The sequence below is a fragment of the Paroedura picta genome, chromosome 5 (genome assembly GCF_049243985.1).
Source record: "Paroedura picta isolate Pp20150507F chromosome 5, Ppicta_v3.0, whole genome shotgun sequence".
NCBI lineage: Eukaryota > Metazoa > Chordata > Lepidosauria > Squamata > Gekkonidae > Paroedura > Paroedura picta.
Window position 1 is genome coordinate 104,915,419 of NC_135373.1, and position 17,473 is coordinate 104,932,891.

General features: G+C 45.3%; 2 protein-coding genes across 4 annotated transcripts in view; one reads left to right on the top strand and one right to left on the bottom strand.

Annotated features, from left to right (window-relative positions):
* Positions 1–5,367, bottom strand: part of TIMP3 (TIMP metallopeptidase inhibitor 3) — a 56,591-nt gene extending 51,224 nt beyond the window's left edge. Inside the window, exon 1 of the mRNA XM_077339672.1 lies at positions 4,854–5,367. Coding sequence (XP_077195787.1) covers positions 4,854–5,352 — 499 coding nt within the window. The 5' untranslated portion in view covers positions 5,353–5,367. The remainder of the gene's footprint in view (positions 1–4,853) is intronic.
* The window catches only part of SYN3 (synapsin III), a 218,315-nt gene that overhangs the window by 114,618 nt on the left and 86,224 nt on the right, over positions 1–17,473 (top strand). The window lies entirely within an intron of this gene.

Here is a 17,473-nt window from a genome sequence, read left to right on the forward strand (position 1 = left end):
CCCCAGGTCCCACTTGGAGACTGGCATCCCTACCTGGCTAGTTTATTGAATGACCATGGGCAGGAGCCCCAAGTTTGATTGCATGGGATAATTATGCTTGAATTTGCTCTGTGTTGTTTACACATTCCAGTTAAGTAAGGGTTTAAATACATTGATGGATCTTAACTTTCTTTTGTTCTGGAATAAGAGGCCACAAAAATAAGAGCTGGCTTGTTATCTGTAGATCACGATTCTACAGAGGAGCTAAAGAATCCATAAATGACAAGAGGTAACCAGCAATGGTCCAAGCAAACCAGAAGGGGAAGGAGGACTGTCAACACTGCCTCATGATATGCTGCTTGTGATCCGGATAATAAATACTTAATCTTCCAAAGTGTAACTGAGAGGAAATCATCAGTGCAGGGGAAGACTGGAGATGAGTCCAGCTCTTCCTTGGCAACTGCCTTTAAAGAGACCCATGCCAAATTATGCAGCAAAACGAATGAGCTCATCTGGCTGCTGAATTTCGGCAAGGGCTTTCTCACAAGGTGCATGTGCTCTTTCCCCAAGTCCTAAGCTAATATTTGCTTTAAAATCCCACACTGCAAGTCCTTTCCAGGCTGCCATCTTGCTAGTTACAAGACCATTTACTTGCAGAGTTACAAGAGCCTCCTCTATAGATCTGTCTGGGCAGCCTCACCTCAAGCACCATCCCTCCATATGTTTAACTCCTCCCTTTAAAGGCTTAATATTTGAGTATGATGGGCCATGGAAAAAACCAAACACATGCTGCTAATTCTCAGCCACTTCTCCCCGCCACACACACAAACCCAATACACATTTTATAAAACAGCATGTAGTTTACTCTGTCTAAGAACCAAACTAGTACACTGCTACAGTTCTCCATGGTAACACTTAACTCTTCAGCAGCTAGAAGTCTGTCTCCAATTCTTCCCCCTTTGGCTCATGAGAAGTATGGCAATGTTTACTAAAGAGATGCTGGCAGAGCACTTCCTTTAACGAAGCGCTTGGCCGTTTAAAGCCCTCGTCCTCCCTTCACAGACTCATGGACTTGACAAGTTTGAACAAGGGCTTCAGAAACTGACCCTCTTATATAGGAAACGTTTGTTTTTGGCTACATATGCCGTCTCTTATTGATTGTTGCAAATGAATGCACACCCTGTTGCAAACCAATCAGTGCTCCAACTCTGGACTGGCGCTTTCTAACGTATGTCTATGGATGAAAAGGTATACGGGGAAAGACTCCGGAGGCAAAGAAAGTAGCTCTTCCTCTAAGACAGGGGTAGTCAACCTGTGGTCCTCCAGATGTCCAGCAAATGCTGGTAGGGGCTTATGGGAATTGTAGTCCATGGACATCTGGAGGACCACACATTGACTACCCCTGCTCTAGGATCTGCCTACGTCTAATTCTGAACCTACTATAAGCCCTTGTGTAGGGAGGTTTGTATTGCAGTGCTGCCTTGATTAAACAGGGAGTAAGAATCTGCCGCTGTTATGTAGACTGGCAGCATTGGGTTGCCAACAGGCCTGGAGAAAAATGTCCTGTCTCTTTAATAGAAGTTAAATCAGTAGAAATGAGTAGCTGAAGGTTTTCATGGCATGGAGGGCCAACAGCCAATCTTCTTATCCCGTAAATTATTTGCTGGGAGTTTTCTTTGAACAAGGAGAAAGCACCAGGCATTACAGTAGACAACTTGTACTTAAGTCTCTCCCACATTTAAAACAGTGGGGCAGCAACATGATTAATTCTGACTGGAGAGTATTCAAGACCTTTACCAATGTTAAGTCCAATCTAAAACAACCCTGACAGAACCTAAATAGTTCCACAGGGGCTGCAAAAGAGAGCTCCTCCGCCAGGCATTTGGTTGAGGTCGACCCAAGCCATCGCTTCCCATTGGCCCCCCAGCCCCCCCCCCTATTACTACGACTGACACTAATCTGCCTAACCCACTGGGTCCTAGTAAGAGTTGAGCTGAGGCTCTTGCAATCCCACCATTTTCTAATGTTATTGTTGTGATCATGTTAAGTTATTGTTGTTATAATGTTATTGCTGTTATCACCTGTTACCATATGTTATCTGTATCTTTTCCTGTTCCCTGTAAACCGCCCTGAGACTTCGGGGAGGGTGGTATATAAATATAATAATAAATAAATAATATAAACACAGGCAAAAAACAAACAACCACCTTTATTGCATTGCCTTGTTTACAGAAAGTATCAGTAGGAGTGTGTGTTTTAGATTCACTATCATTAACAAAGCAAGAAAAAGGCTTATCCAGATATAGTGTTTAGGGAGTAGAGGGTAACATACATTCCCAGGCATTACAGCAAGTTACAGGCAGGTGGAAAAGTTCTGCCTTAGAAGCAGACAAGTTGGCTTCCCAAACTTGTTTTCATGAAATAGACAAGTTCACATTGGCACCACAGCTGATAGGCCCACTCATACAAAGCAAAAAAAGCAGCAAAAATATTTTCACTGAAGTTGTTCCAACTCAATAAAGGGATCCTCTTAACAACTATAAAGTAAAACCCAGCATTAAAAAAAATAGCTAGAGAATTTTTTTAAAGTCACTGAACATCTATGGGGTGCCAGTAAGAAAGTGGCCACCATCCTCTCCCCACCCTCAAGAAATCACAGTCGTAAGAATTTTAAGTTATTTTCACCTCTGTAACTTAAAAAAAAAAAAAATAAACCAGTGCCCTATACAGTGGGGGCAGGGGGTTGAGAGGTGATGTCAGAATCTCTGTATCAGGAGTAAAAAGAAGTGCTAAAACATGCACCCCTGTACTGAGGGCCAGCATTAACTAATATGATCCCATTGCTCTGAGCAGAATATCTTTATGGAGAATATGTTTTATGCTTTTAGTAACTCTTTAATTGCTGAAACTGTAATTTTTTTTCTCTATAAAGCCCTGGAATATGTCAGTTTTGAAAGAAGCAAAGATGAAAGCAACTTGAATGTATAACTAATACTGTAGGTGGATAGCCTCTCCTATTCCCATAAAAAGAGCTCCTGTGAAGGATGAGGCATCCTTCTGCCTTCTGGCACATGGAAATATCTAATCCCCCCCCCCCCCAAGTATATGCTCCTCAACTACTGCAGTCATTATTGCCTCTATGCCAGTTCTGCCCATATGGTACCACTAATAGTATGCGTAGCAAGCCACACAAGCAATGTACCTTTCCAAGGGCTGGGTGGCGCTTATGTACTCTACTAAATCCTCTGTTAGAGGAAACGCATGCCTTTACACAGACACCCTCCCTCCAGCAGTGTGGGAGCAAGCTGTAGCTGAAAGCATAACAGCCAGGGTGCATGTAAAAGGGAATCCAGACCAGCACCACCAGAACTAAGGAAAAATAGTTTCAGGATGTGATCGTTTAGTTCTTTCTCACTCAGCAGAGACTGTTTCCTAACAGAGATAAATTCTGCCGGTCCTCTGAGTATAGGCATAACGGACATTTTTTTTAATTATACAACAGATGAGCCACTTCCAAGTGATAAATGAAAGTGCATGAATGGTTGCCACAAAACCCTCAAAATAAAAGCAATGCAGAATAAGAGAGGATGGTTTGATGAGATCCATCTTAACCCAAGCATGAGACTGACTTTTTAAATTAAAAAACCCTTTGAGAAGAAAAGTGTCATAAAGCACTAGCAAATGCACTAGTTAAAGCTTGTTTTCTTTCTTAACATGCAGTACGGGTTGGGTCCGACCAGTTTTCCCACTAGTGAAAAGCGATTGAAGGATCTCCCTTTGACCAAAGCAAGGATCATGGGACCTGCATAAACAAAATCTGTACTGGATGTGACTGAGTGAAATCCTAGTGAGATCTAACCCCTTGTTTCCCAAGGTCAAGCGGTACACTTTGATGCCCGAAGCTAGAAAACGCGCACACATTAAACCTGTACAGATCCCAGCACAAAGAAAATATAACATATCCATACCCTGTCTTATGTTTTTGCCCAGTGGCATCCATAAGAACAGTTGTGAGTCATTACCATGAACAGCACTTGACCAAATGCTGGCCGCTAGCCACTGGGAGCGGGACGTCTGCCCCAAGTTTCTTATATGATTGACTTAACATTAAACCTGTTTGAGAGAGCGAAGGAAATGTCGGCTGCACAACTTGTTTTTGTTCGGGAGGGAGAGGGGATCTGACTGTTGCTAAGATCCAGAAATCCATGCAATACTTTTCTCTCGCTTTTCGAGGGAACCTTTTTACCCAGAGCTTTGATTTAGAATATGGGCTCCGTCATTCCTCCCATGTACAGAAAAAAAGACTTCATAACGGAAATTAACCGCTGTACTTTGTGCACATCGCCTGCATTTCATTTGCAAGCCCAACAGATAGACAGACCGGGCAGAGAAGGGACGGACCCGTACATCTGGAAGCCAATTCTTCAGGCATGGATTTAGTCAAAGCTTCAAAACAGTCAGTCTCCCCATTCCTACTCTGAAGCTGCCTTTTTACTCAACCCCCCCCCCCCCCCAAAAAAAAGGAACTCACTCCAGGCATCCTAACCCCATGCAGCGGCACAGAACTTTCCAGAGGTCGGTAAACATAACACCCCTGGCACTCGATAGGCGTGCCCTTCCCATGTGGAGGAGAAAGCCTGCTGGCAACTGCGCGCGGAGGACAGGGACACGGACCAGAGACGGCTCGGTTCCCAACGCCCCCTTCATTATTATTACTTATTATATTATTGCTCTTGTTACTTCTTATCCCCATCCCCTGCGGCCCCCTCCCACCCCAGGTCCCTTCACCTGCCAGCCAGCGCCGCCTGTCCCTCCCCAGCCCGGGGCCCGTCCCCACCTGACGCGCCCGGGGTAGAGGGGCAGAGGCGACTCACCGATGTCCGAGTTGCAGAAGGCATCCTGGGGGTGAATGGGCACGCAGGTGCAGGCTTCGGCCACCCAGTCGTTCAGGCTCCAGCCGCCCAGCAGCGCCACCAGGCTCAGCAGCCACCCGGCCATGCCGGCGGAGACGGAGGCGAAGGGAGGCGGGCGCGGAGGGTCGGCTGCGGGGCACGCCAAGGGGCGCGGCGGACAGGCGGAGAGGCGAGCGGCGCCGGCGGGACTCCGGGAAGGGGGCGTGTGAGCAGCTGGAGCTTGGCCGTCCCGCGCAAGTTCGCCGCTCCGGAGCGCCTTCGTTCGGCTGCTCGGCTCCCGGCCGCCGCTGGGAGTTATAGTCGCGCCCGCGCCCCTCTCGGGGGCCCGCCCCCCGGACCAATCGCAGCCCCGCATTACCTCATCCCCCAGGAAAAGGGGAGCGGCCGTCGGCCCGGCCAGGGGAATCGGAGACCCCCTCCGCGGTCGGGGGCGGGCCCGCCGCCAGGCCTGCCGCTCCATGTAGGGGCTGTTCCTGGGCCAGGGGGGGAGGACGGTCGCCACGTGTGGCTGGAGGCCGCTCGCCGCCGCAGGGAAACGCGCGGGGAGCAGGGAAGAGCCTACCTGGAGTGTGTCGGGTCCCCCTGGGCGCCCCGGAGGGAAAGGGAAAGGGGAGGGCGCTCTGCCTGCACGGCCACTCCAGTGCCTGCACGGGGCTCTGGCAAGAAGACCCCATGGCGGCTTCCCATGACCAGGCTGTCCATCACGTGGAAAGCAGAAACACTGGCTCATCCTGAATTTCCCTCCCCCGGATGCAAATACCGCTAGGGGTAGACACCGTCGCTGGATTGTGCAGGGATTCCCAACCAGGGGTCCATGGACCCATGGGAGTCCGCCAGAGCTCTGAAGTGGCATGGGATTGGGGGGGGGGGGTCCAGTCTGTCTTCTCAGTTCTTATTCTTCTTTCCGCTCTATATGAGGAAGAGTCACCATAGTAGAGGCAGAGGGGAGGGAACAAAAGGAGGGCTCAGGTACTGATGTCACTTCTGGGGGCATGGTGGCTTGTGGCCAGCTGACAACACTTCCGGGGCTTCTTGAAATCTGAAAACTTATTTCAGGGGCTCCCCTATGGTCAAAAGGTTGGAAAGGCTGAGTTAGACAATAGATACATATTGGTCCTTTAGGGTGGAAGATGAAGGTTGTGTGTGTGATGTGCCGTCATGTCATAACTTGACCTCATAGGATTTTCAAGGTAAAAAATAAGCAGAGTTGATTTGCCATTGCTTTACTCTGCAAAGGCTTCCGTGGCTATCTCCCTGCATAGGTCTGATGTGAGTGGCCTCTATTATACCATTCCACATCCCAAGAAGTTAGAGGTACAAGATCCAAGGACATTGGTACCCTGGCAGCAAAGCTCCCCTGGGTGATAGTGACTCTGCACTGTACATCTGTACATGTGGCCTCAGGGACCAGAAGGCATGGGGGGGGGGGGGACTACTATTATCCAACTTTTAACCACAAGGCTTTGCTGTTAAGTGTACCCAGGAACAAGATCTTGTGCAAAGATTTATTAAGTGCGCCTTCATGGTGAGAAAATCTGGTGTAAAACTTCTCCCAGGAAGTGGTATAACATTCTAAGGCAGTAACACTCTCAATGGCTCAGGAGCCACAGATGGGTCTTCAACATGCCACCTGTGGCTTGTTTGAGCATTGTTCTCCAGTATGACACCTACCCCACATTTTAGGAATGTAGGAAGAGCTCTGCCTGGTGGGGCTTGTGGCTGGCAGGTGGTTCCTACCTTGAAGCAGCTGCGGCTGAAAGAACGGGTAGAAAGAGATCGTTTCAAGGACTGAAACAGAGCAGCTTGTCAACTTGTCTTGTCCCGCTGCTATGCTGCCATTAAAACAGCTTGAATAAGATTGGTGCAAAATTTAGTCGCCACTTCCCAGCCAGCATTTTAAGTCCCAAATGGTCTGTGGGCCCAAGACGTTTGAATGACTGTGTCTCCCTCATCATGAACCTACCCAAGACATGGTAGGTGGGCAACTGAGGGGATTTTTTGGTTGTGTGTGGACTCCAAAATGGGGAAGCATTTTTTGTAGTGTGGCTTTCGGCTGTACTTTTATTGGGTAGCCAAAAAAAGTTCCCATTAGTAGTCACTCTGAGATACTTTCTAGTATGTGCACATAAAGTGGTATTAATTTACAGCTGACTGCTCATGATCCTGTAGGGTTTCAAGACAGGTAAAGTTCATATTGCCTGCCTCAGCAACAACACTTTATTTACAGTTTTTTCAACCAATATTAGGATAGCAAAACAAGTAAAATATTGATCAAAAACACAAGATAAAATGTTAAGAATCATAAAATCACAATTTAAATCATGATCACTGTAGAGTTATAAACATACTTTAGAGTTATAAACATAACACACTGTAGAGTTATAAACATAAAAATGCAAAATTTTGTGCAATTTAATGGCCGCAGTACAAAATTTGGCAGTACATAGGGTGTTTTCAGGGTTCTATTATACCCTGCCTCTTCAAAGTGATGCTGGAGTTCCTTGGTGGTCTCCCTACCAAATGCTAATCAGGGCTCATCCAAATACTGGCAGGGGCTCATGGTTAGTGTAGTCCATGGACATCTGGAGAGCTGCAGTTTGACCACCCCAGGTAGTGCTGGTCTGGGCCATAGCTATACCGCTATAGTGTATCATAAGGCAATCATATGGCATATTTAGAAACAAGACCCATGTAAATAATTGCCAGTGAACATAATGGATCTCTGTGTTTTGTATCTAATCATCTTTTATCCTATCTTTTTCCTAAGGAGCTCTGGGTAGCACATATAATTCTTCATTTTTATCCTCAACAACATACCAATGATGTAGATAGGCTGAGTGACAGTGTCTGGTGTAAGATCATCCAGCAAGCTCCATGGATGGATAGTAATTTGAACCCAGGCCTCCTAGATTCGAGTATCCTAGCCATAATGGAACAGTAGCTTTAACATGAAACTACCCAGAGGCTATCAAATATCAGCAGACATGGGGGATTCCCCCTTCCCCAAACAGGGCCCCATATTTGACTACTGCTTATACTTTGGTTGCTCTTTTATCCTTGCTACTTGCCCAACCCATGATTTTGGTAATCCTTACAATAAATATACCAGGGAAACTACTATTATTTAGTCAGTCAGTCAGTGAGTATCTCCCACCATATCCCCATATGCTTTCTTTAATACATAAATTTCATCCTGACATTACTGCTCTTGTCCACCATGTTCCACCAGCTCTTGGGTACACAAAACAGACTCTTCTCAAAATATCTTACAGGTACATAAGCTCAAAATACAAGCAGGTATGAAGGAGACTTGGTGACTCAGTGATAAGTGATTTCTGAAGCAGAAGGTGGTCACTTCCAGATTGTAAATTTCCTCTGGACACAAGATTGCACCTCATAGTAATTTGGAGTGTGTCTTGAGTATTATGCTAGAGGGCACTGTGTTGCAACAGACTGGGGCCTTGGAACTTTATTGGCAAAATTAAGTTGCTTGCTCCTGGAGATAATTAAAGGTTCAATGGACCGGATTCTCAGTTATTTACCATGTCTGCCTTTGCTAAAGTGCCATTGAGATACCTCTGGCCTCCTTCAGAACCATTTTAAATGTGGTTGTTCACATCTCTCTTTTTTCTCAGCGTTGAATACCTGAGATACCATTACCAAAAGATACCTAAAGACAGTAGCTAAAAACTCACTAGTACCTTATAGCAGTGGTCCCTTACTTTTTTATCACCAGGGACCAGTCAACACTTGACAATTTTACTGGGGCACGGGGGGGGGGTAGTCTTTTGCCGAGGGATGTCACCGCCGCCGCCTGAGCCCCTGCTCCACTTGCTTTCCCGCTGGTGCTCCTGACTTTCCACCGCCCACTGGGGGTGCTGCCAGCAGCAGCTGCGCAGTGCCATCCCGAGGGGGAGCCCCAGCCATGGCGGCCACCAGAGAGCACCAAAGGTGAGCTGGCGGCAGAGTGGCAGGGCAGCTCCTGAGGCAGCAGCCGGGGAGGAGGACAAGGCGGAGCCGCGGCCCGGTATCACCTGATTCACGGACCGGTCCCAGTTCCCGGACTGGGGGTTGAGGACAGCTGTGACACTATTACATAATTTATAAAGGAGATTAACCATAAATGAAAATGGATCTCTTTTCACTCCCGGTTAGATTTGATCATGAACATTTAAAAGACTGAGGATTTAAAGGTAGCTGCTGCTGCTGCTGCATCAGAAAAATGTAAATATTTTTTGAGGGAACAAAGATTGTCATTGAATTGATAACATTATGTGTCCCCACTACTTCTTGCTGACTTTTTTTTTTGTTATATGCCTTGAGTTTTCTTAAAAGTGGACTCTTAATAAAATAAATCTCCCTGACAGAACCTGCCACATCCCCAAACTTTGGCTGCAAATATCTCTCCTGCTCAAGCACATGCAAAGCGTGGGTCGGGCAGCAACCATTTGATGCAAAGGTGAGGACAGCCCTCATGACCCCGTCTACATTCATTTAAAGACACTCCAGCTGACCTAACAACCTAGGCCAGGTCAGCACGTCTATCAACACAGCTTTGTTAAAATCAGTCCGTCTCACTGTACAAAGTAGTTGATTCAAACCGTCTGCCTTTGTGAGCGTGTTTGTAGAACAGCACCCCTGTTATACAAGCCTTTGCTATCCAAAAGTTTGACTTATCTCAACTCACTGTGCATTCACAATGAAGCCTTACGTCAATGCGACCATCTATAAATAGCATTCCCATCTGACCAAACTTTTTATTATCCAGCAGTATTAAATGTCCTTGCGGGTTATTTATTCATTTTTTAAAAAGCACTCGGAGGGAGAAAAAATCTGGCACAACTCCGAAACATGGACTCCAAATTCAGCAAAAGGCTTCCTTTTTCCTTGCCCAAATGGTGATTGCATACCTCCAGCAGAAATCTGTTTTTAATCCACTCATTGCTGAAGTTTGCCCTTCCCATAGGCGACCTAGCCAGAAAATGCCTTCTTGGCCATCTGGAGCAATCCACCCCCCCCCCCCCAAGATAATCTGCAGACCTCCTCTTAGCTCGCACTGCCTTGGCATCAGAAATCTCATTGAAACATTGCAATCTATGTTAATCACAAGAGCCATACCATTTGCAATTCTCTGGAGGCTTACAGGATTCCTTTTTGGAAACCTTAAAGTCCTTTGTGTATGCAAGCTACAGTTTATTTGCAGTTAGACAAGATGAGGACAATAAAGCCTCCATAAATGCCTTCTCTGTGTTGGTGATCTTCATAGGAACAAAATTGTTTCCTTGCCGTTCCTTTGAAAGCTGCACCTACCGCTATCTGTCGCTTGTCTACGTGCCTATGAAATCTCAGGAGCTACTAGGAAGTTAGAGGAGTTGAGTCACTTTTGACTGCATGTCAAAAGACAAGTGAGACTTCCTCCTGGTCCCATGCTTTGTATTAGAGTCAAATTATATATTTTAAACCTTTATCCCCTAGGATTTCTAGAGCATCTCTCATTCTGTAAAACAGGTCATGTGTCATTTGAGGATGCTCCGCTCAAGATTGGAATGCCTTTCCTAATGAAGGCCAAAGTAGACTTTACAATTTCTTCCTGGGTTGGTTCCAGATTCTCCAGTCCTCTCTCTGCACTGCCCTGCTCAGGTTCTAGATGAACAGCTTCCAGCTTCCTTGGTTAGGGTCACAGGACAATTGTGCATCAGCAGTAGACTTCTGATAGGCAGGATTAGGTGAATGAGAAACAGCTCGTCTAGCCCAGGAGCACAATGGTCACGTGACATTGTCCTACAAGTGGTACAATTCCCAGTTGTTTTTCTGCCATAGGGGATGCCTGCAGGCCTCCTATTGTCCTTTCCTCTAATAACACAGTTCATGTCCTCACAACAAACACGTGATGCAAGATCACCTATAGACAAGCTCATGGGTTACTGTATACCAGGAGAATGAAGAGAGAAAAGAAAACGTTTGTGCCTGACAAAGGCTGTGCATATGCCAGGCCCTCCAGTAGAAACAAAACACTTAGAAAACTATGCATATGACAAAGCAATAAGAGATCCTGGAGAGGCTAATTTTTCCATCCTATGTATATCCTAGGGAGCAATTTCCTCCACTACCCCTTTAACAATATCCAGCACTGAGGCTATCAAAAGTCTAGAGATCAGTTGTACTCTCAGGAGAGTTCCCAAAGATAGGGTGGAAGGAAGAAAGGAAGAAGACCCACCTGAGAGTACCTTTTGAATGCTCATAGTGCTCAAAAGTCTATAAAAGTATATTGTGGGCATTCCCACATCTTGTTACAATGAATTATGTAAACTTAATTACACTTTGCATGCCTGAATTGTTCCTTTGACCCTTTGATACAGATTGGTTTCTTCAGTTGACTCTTAGTGGAGAGGGAGAATTAATAATTTTATTGCTGGCGATTTTACAGCCAATCGCCTCACTTCACCTCTGTAGAGATGCCTCCATGCTTGAGAAGAGATGGATGGAGCATAAGGGCATGATTAAAGATATGTCTGCCCATAAATCTCCCATGTTGACATATTTTTTACTTCACTATGTTCTCCCCTGGAATTGAATCCTAACAAATAGCAACTTTATAAACTAAGCTTGTTATCCCTTTTGATTCTGTAACCTGTTTTTCTGTATGTTAATTTACTGCTCTCACTTTACCTATATGTATGGATGAGTGACTTCCATTTCCTTGTATCTGAGGAAGTGTACTTGCATATATACCTTGAATAAAAATGTATTGGTCTTAAAGGTGCCGTTGGACTCAAACTTTGTTCTGCTGCTTCAGACCAACACAACCACCTATTGCATTCAGTTTCTCCTTCTGGAATTCCCTTTGGAGAAGAATTAGGTTTGCCAACATCCATGCTGGGCCCAGAGATATCCTGGGAGTACAGCTAATCTCTGGACTGTAGAGATTGATTCCCTCTGGAGAAAATGGTGGCTTTGAAGAGTGCTCTCTATGTAACTATCCTGAAATCCCTCCCCAGCCGACCCCTCCAAAATTAAGGAATTTCCCAACCTAGAACTGATAACTGAGACATGGGAACAATGATGTTCTGCTGGGTGGTCTACATTGTATATAAAAATAATTATACCTAGAGTTTGCACTGCATCTCGTCTTCACAATAGAAAGCACATGCATCCTTCCACAAATATCCAATTGCTTTATTTAATGAAATGCATGTTCCGTTATATACTTTTTCACAGCCCATAAACATTGTTCCCATCTTTTCTTATTTCAATGCTTTTTGTCCGTGCAATTGAACAGAGTATGGTTCAGGTAGCGCTAGATGTTATATACTTTAAAATCCAATCTAATTTTACCTACCATTGTATCATATGTTTAACATGCATGAAATAACTAGAATCTAAGCAGATCAACTCTGAATTCTACTCAAGTCTATTCCACAGGGGCTTGCTCCCAAGAAAGTGCTCTCTGGATGTCCTCCACAAATTTTCATAGTCGCAGTTCTGCATAACAATGTGCATTGTACGGCTCAGAATACTTGGGAGGCCCCTTCCCCCAGAAGAGCATTGACAGTTTAGTCTTGTATTGCCTGCGCAAGCTAGTCAAACCACTTGTTCTCCTTTTCAGATCTTAGATTCCACCACCACCACCACCCCCATCACTTGCTGGCAGAGCTGGTTTCAACCTGAAGTGTTTGAAATTAAACATTTCTGAAAGGCATCTGTAGATTTTTGACATGGATCGAACAAAGGGATTTCAGCTAAATGGGGGTATTTTGGAAAGGCAAAAGCAAGCAGGAGTTCCCAATGTTTTTTGTGCCTGGCACTCCAGCGAGTAGTTAAAGATCAGTTTTTCTCCCTGTTGTTCCTTTGTGTGTACCAGCCTTTGGCTTATGCAGTGAGCTGCAATTAAAATGTCTGGAATGCCTCACATTTTTAAGAGCGCTTTACGGGGCTCGGTGGCATTGTAGCCGCTCACTGGTGGAATTCAAGAGCAGACGTAACTGCGATTGTGGGCTGAAGTATCTGAACGGCGTATCTTGAAGGAGGTGCTGTCTTTAACTTAAGGAGAATAGGGCATGATGAATTATAAGCAGAGGAAGTATTCATCTGTCTCGTTTATATCCTGCTCTTCTCCTAAATAGCATCCAGAGAATTACCCCATTTTATCTTCACAATAACCCCTTGAGGTAGATTAGGTTCACAGATAAAGAGTTGCCCAAAGCCACCTGGGAAAGTTTATACTGGAGCCTGTTTTCCTGGTTCGCGTCCAGCCTTTGTAATATTCAGCACTGGAAGATACAGAATTGGTGGCTGGATCTAGACCAAATCTTCCATCAGTGGAATGGAACTTTCCTTTCTTTGCCCTCCCATAGCATCCCAAAAAAATCTATTCCTGGAGGATAGGGGTCAGTGAAGAACAACATGAGGGTGATGGCCTGAGGCAGGAAAGAGCAACTGGTAGAAATTTGGGGGCTTTTTGCACGGCTTCAAAATAGCACAATGGTTGCTAATTGAAAACGCTACTAATTTGCCTTAACGCACGACGTCGTAGACAATCTGCAACACTCCTGAAACCAATCAGCAAAAAGCGCTTCGTTGTGGCGCTTTTAGGGGAATCCCAAAAAGTGGATTCACCCTCCGGAAAGCGATACACTCCTTCAACCAATCTGCAACAGTAGCGAAAAAGACCTGTGCGTTCCCATTGTTGCGGTTTCTTCAAAGCCCCTCCTCCTGAGCCTGTCCTCCAAACTTCCGGCGAAGCGCTCGCCATTTTTTTTTCCCCGAGCGAGTGGAGATCAACGCACCGGCGAGCCTCCGTTTAGCCAGTGAGGCTTCCCAGGCTGCAGTCCCTCCTCAGAGCTGTTTACAGTCACAAGAAGCCCGCAGAAGCCCGTTTGCTGATGTATTTTCCCTTTATTTTTCACACTGTTTCGGCTGAAAATCGCGCCCGTGAGGGGGGGGGGGGGAGGGGGGGATTTTTTTTTCCACTCCGAGGCAGCGTGGCCATGATCAAATGACAGCTCAAACAGAGGCTTCCCGGCTTCAGTCCCTCCCCTTCAGTCACTAAGCACACACATTTCACACACACATTTCACACACACATTTCACACATTCCATTCAGCCGAAAATCGGGCCCGTGAGAGGGGGGGGGATTTTTTTTTTTTTCACTCTGAGGCAGCGTGTTAACGATCAACCGATCAAACGACAGCTCAAACACCCCAGGCAGCTGGATGGGTCTCTCCGTTGCAACGAATCTACCCAGATTCGTTACAATGGGTCTGTTTTTTTTTTTTTTTAAACCTTCCTTAAAGGGAAAGGGGCTGTTTGGGAGCATGCTAACGGCTGCCCATTGGCTGCTTGACGGCCAGGGGCGGGACGAGCTTGGCAATAGCGCTTCCTTTCTAGCGATTTCTGCCGAGACCGGAAGCCTGTGGGAAACGCTAAAAAACGCAACTGATTCCACTACAAAGGCAGGTATGCATAACGACGAATTCCACTATTTTAAATGGCGATTTTTCATTCCGCAAACAATTTGCAACAAAGATCCCCGTGCAAAAAGGCCCTTGCAGTTGAGTTCTGAATCTAACCAGATAAACTAAGTGCTTAACTTACCAGAATTCTATCCTTTGGTCATACTCCCCCCCCCCCCCTTCCAAAGCTAACAATATAGTTGGTTTTGATCAGTGACACTGTTTGGGTAGGAAAGAGTTAAAACCGTTTTTCTCCTCCTCTTTGTGTGATCCTGATCCAAACTACCATATGACTGCTATGCTGCTTCTTAAAAAAAAAATGGAGAGGAATCAATCAGTTTCCTAGAATCTTGTATATTTAGAACCTACCTCACACTAAATCTGCAGGAAGCATTTTCAAATCCCCAATCTGCAAATAGAAGAAGAAGGAGGAGAAGGAGAAAAGGAGGTTGAAAGAAAAGCCTGGAGAAAAGGAGGTTGAGAGGGGACATGATAGCCCTCTTTAAGTATTTGAAAGGTTGTCACTTGGAGGAGGACAGGATGCTGTTCCCGTTGGCTGCAGAGGAGAGGACACGCAGTAATGGGTTTAAACTACAAGTACAACGATATAGGCTAGATATCAGGGGGGGAAAATCACAGTCAGAGTAGTTCAGCAGTGGAATAGGCTGCCTAAGGAGGTGGTGAGCTCCCCCTCACAGGCAGTCTTCAAGCAAAGGCTGGATACACACTTTTCTTGGATGCTTTAGGATGCTTTGGGCTGATCCTGCATTGAGCAGGGAGTTGGACTAGATGGCCTGTATGGCCCCTTCCAATTCTATGATTCTATGATTCTATGATTCTATGATTCTATGATTCTATGATTCTATGATTCTATGATAAGAAGAAGAAGAAGAAGAGCTGGTTCTTATATGCCGCTTTTCTCTTCCCAAAGGAGTCTCAAAGCAGCTTACAGTCACCTTCCCTTTCCTCTCCCCACAACAGACACCCTGTGAGGTGGGTGAGGCTGAGAGAGCCCTGATATCACTGCTCGGTCAGAACAGCTTTATCAGCGCCATGGCGAGCCCAAGGTCACCCCGCTAGCTGCATGTGGGGGACTGCAGAATCGAACCAGCTCACCAGATTAGAAGTTCGCACTCCTAACCACTACACCAAACTGGAAATAATTTCCTAGGGGGGAAAAAACGTAGGCAAATGCCTATAAAAATACAGTCTATTGTGATCAAGAAACAGAACCCTGGATTTCTTTGCCAACAAAAATGTGAACTCCCCATCCTTCCCCATCCAGCCACCTTAACAGGTCTTGAGTTATAACAAAAGTAACTGTCAGTAACAGAATAAGAGGGAAGCAAATAAACAAATGGGAAAGCAATAATCTCCCCTTGCTGAAGAAAGACATTTGGAAGGCCTTTGACCATTTGGGATAGACCTTTTCCAATAATCCGTCACAGAGACTGTTTCTTACATTACTACTGCTACTTTTTAATGTTAGGTCTTTCTTACACTATGTAAAATGCATCTATTGAGTAACAATCTTCAGAAGAAGAAGAAGAAGAAGAAGAAGAAGAAGAAGAAGAAGAAGAAGAAGAGAGGACCCACAATAATGAGTTTAAATTATGTATATAACTATAGCGGCTAGATATCAGGGCGGGGGGGGGGGGGAATTCACAGTCCTAGTAGTTCAGCAGTGGAAGAGGCTGTCTAAGGACAAGGTGAGCTCCTCCTCATGGCAGTCTTCAAACAACAGCTGGATATTTATTGTGGATTCTTTAGGCTGAACCTTCATTGCACAGGGGGTGGTGTCTTGGTGGCCTGTTTGGCCCCTTCCAGTTCTATGATTTGATGATGATTCTATAACTACAAATGACAGCTCTGGTATTCATTATTATATATATAAAACGTGCTTTACTGCTGAGAACCATGATGATTCCCCCTCCCCCACTTTACACCATTTCCACATATAGCTAATCTTTAAAAAAGATCCTTTTAGCCATATTTCGGCCTGAAAATTATAGTTTTATATCAACTGTACAAGTATGTGTGTGTCTCTGTGTGTGTTAAACTGAAATATCCTACCTTTTCATAATCCAGAACTAAGAATTGACTTCCATGTTCCAAAACAGCAACTACAAAACCCCAACTGTCCATTCCAATACAGAGCCATAATCAATCCAGGTTTAAAGGGCCTGGGTAATTTCCATTGTCAATATGAAGATTGTGAGGTAAAAAAATCTCAGCTTCTGTGTCCTCACTGCTGTGGAATTTCCCTCTTTTCATTTTTCTACCACAGTCCTAGAAGATGACAGGAGAATGGCAGATAAACAGCCTGAAGAAAAGTTTGCATCACTCATTTTTCCTGCTCTTCTTGTGTCTAGAGTCATAAATTCATCAAAGAAAACTAGAAGGTCTTTCCAAGGTCTTTACTTTGTGCTCTCAATATCCTCTAAGAAGGGCAGGGGCTGGAGGCATCTGTTGCATGAAACACATACATGTGAAATATTTCCTCGCTTTCAAAAATGAACATTAGAAGTTTCTCAATTCTATGAAATATTTGGAGTGTGATAGCTGTAAGAATGAGAGTTGTGTTGATGCTGTTGTTATTTTTACTATGATTAATTATCAGTCAGATAAATATTATTTATTAATTACCAATCAGGTATTTGACTGGTAGATGGTATTCTACAATTCATGATCTAGCCAAGTTCTTGGGAATTTCGGGCATATCTTTGTAGGATTCTTGGGGGATTTCCGCACTCCTTCAAAATCGCATAATGGTTGCCAATTGAAAACGCTACTGATTTGCCGTTATGCACAACGTCGTTGACAATCTGCCACACACCTGAAACCGATCCGCAAAAAGCGCTTCCTTGTAGCGCTTTCAGGGAAATCCCCAAAAGTGGATCCACCTTCCGGAAAGCGCTACACTCCTGCAACCAATCTGCAACACTAGCGGGAAAGTTCTGTGCGTTACCATTGTTGTGGTTTCTACAAAGTCCCTCCCCCTGGCTCTCTCCTCTGATCTTCCGGCGAAGCGATCGCCATTTTTTTTCCTCCGAGCGAGCGGAAATCAACACACCGGCGAGCCTCCGTTTAGCCAGTGAGGCTTCCCGGGCTGCAGTCCCTCTCCAGAGC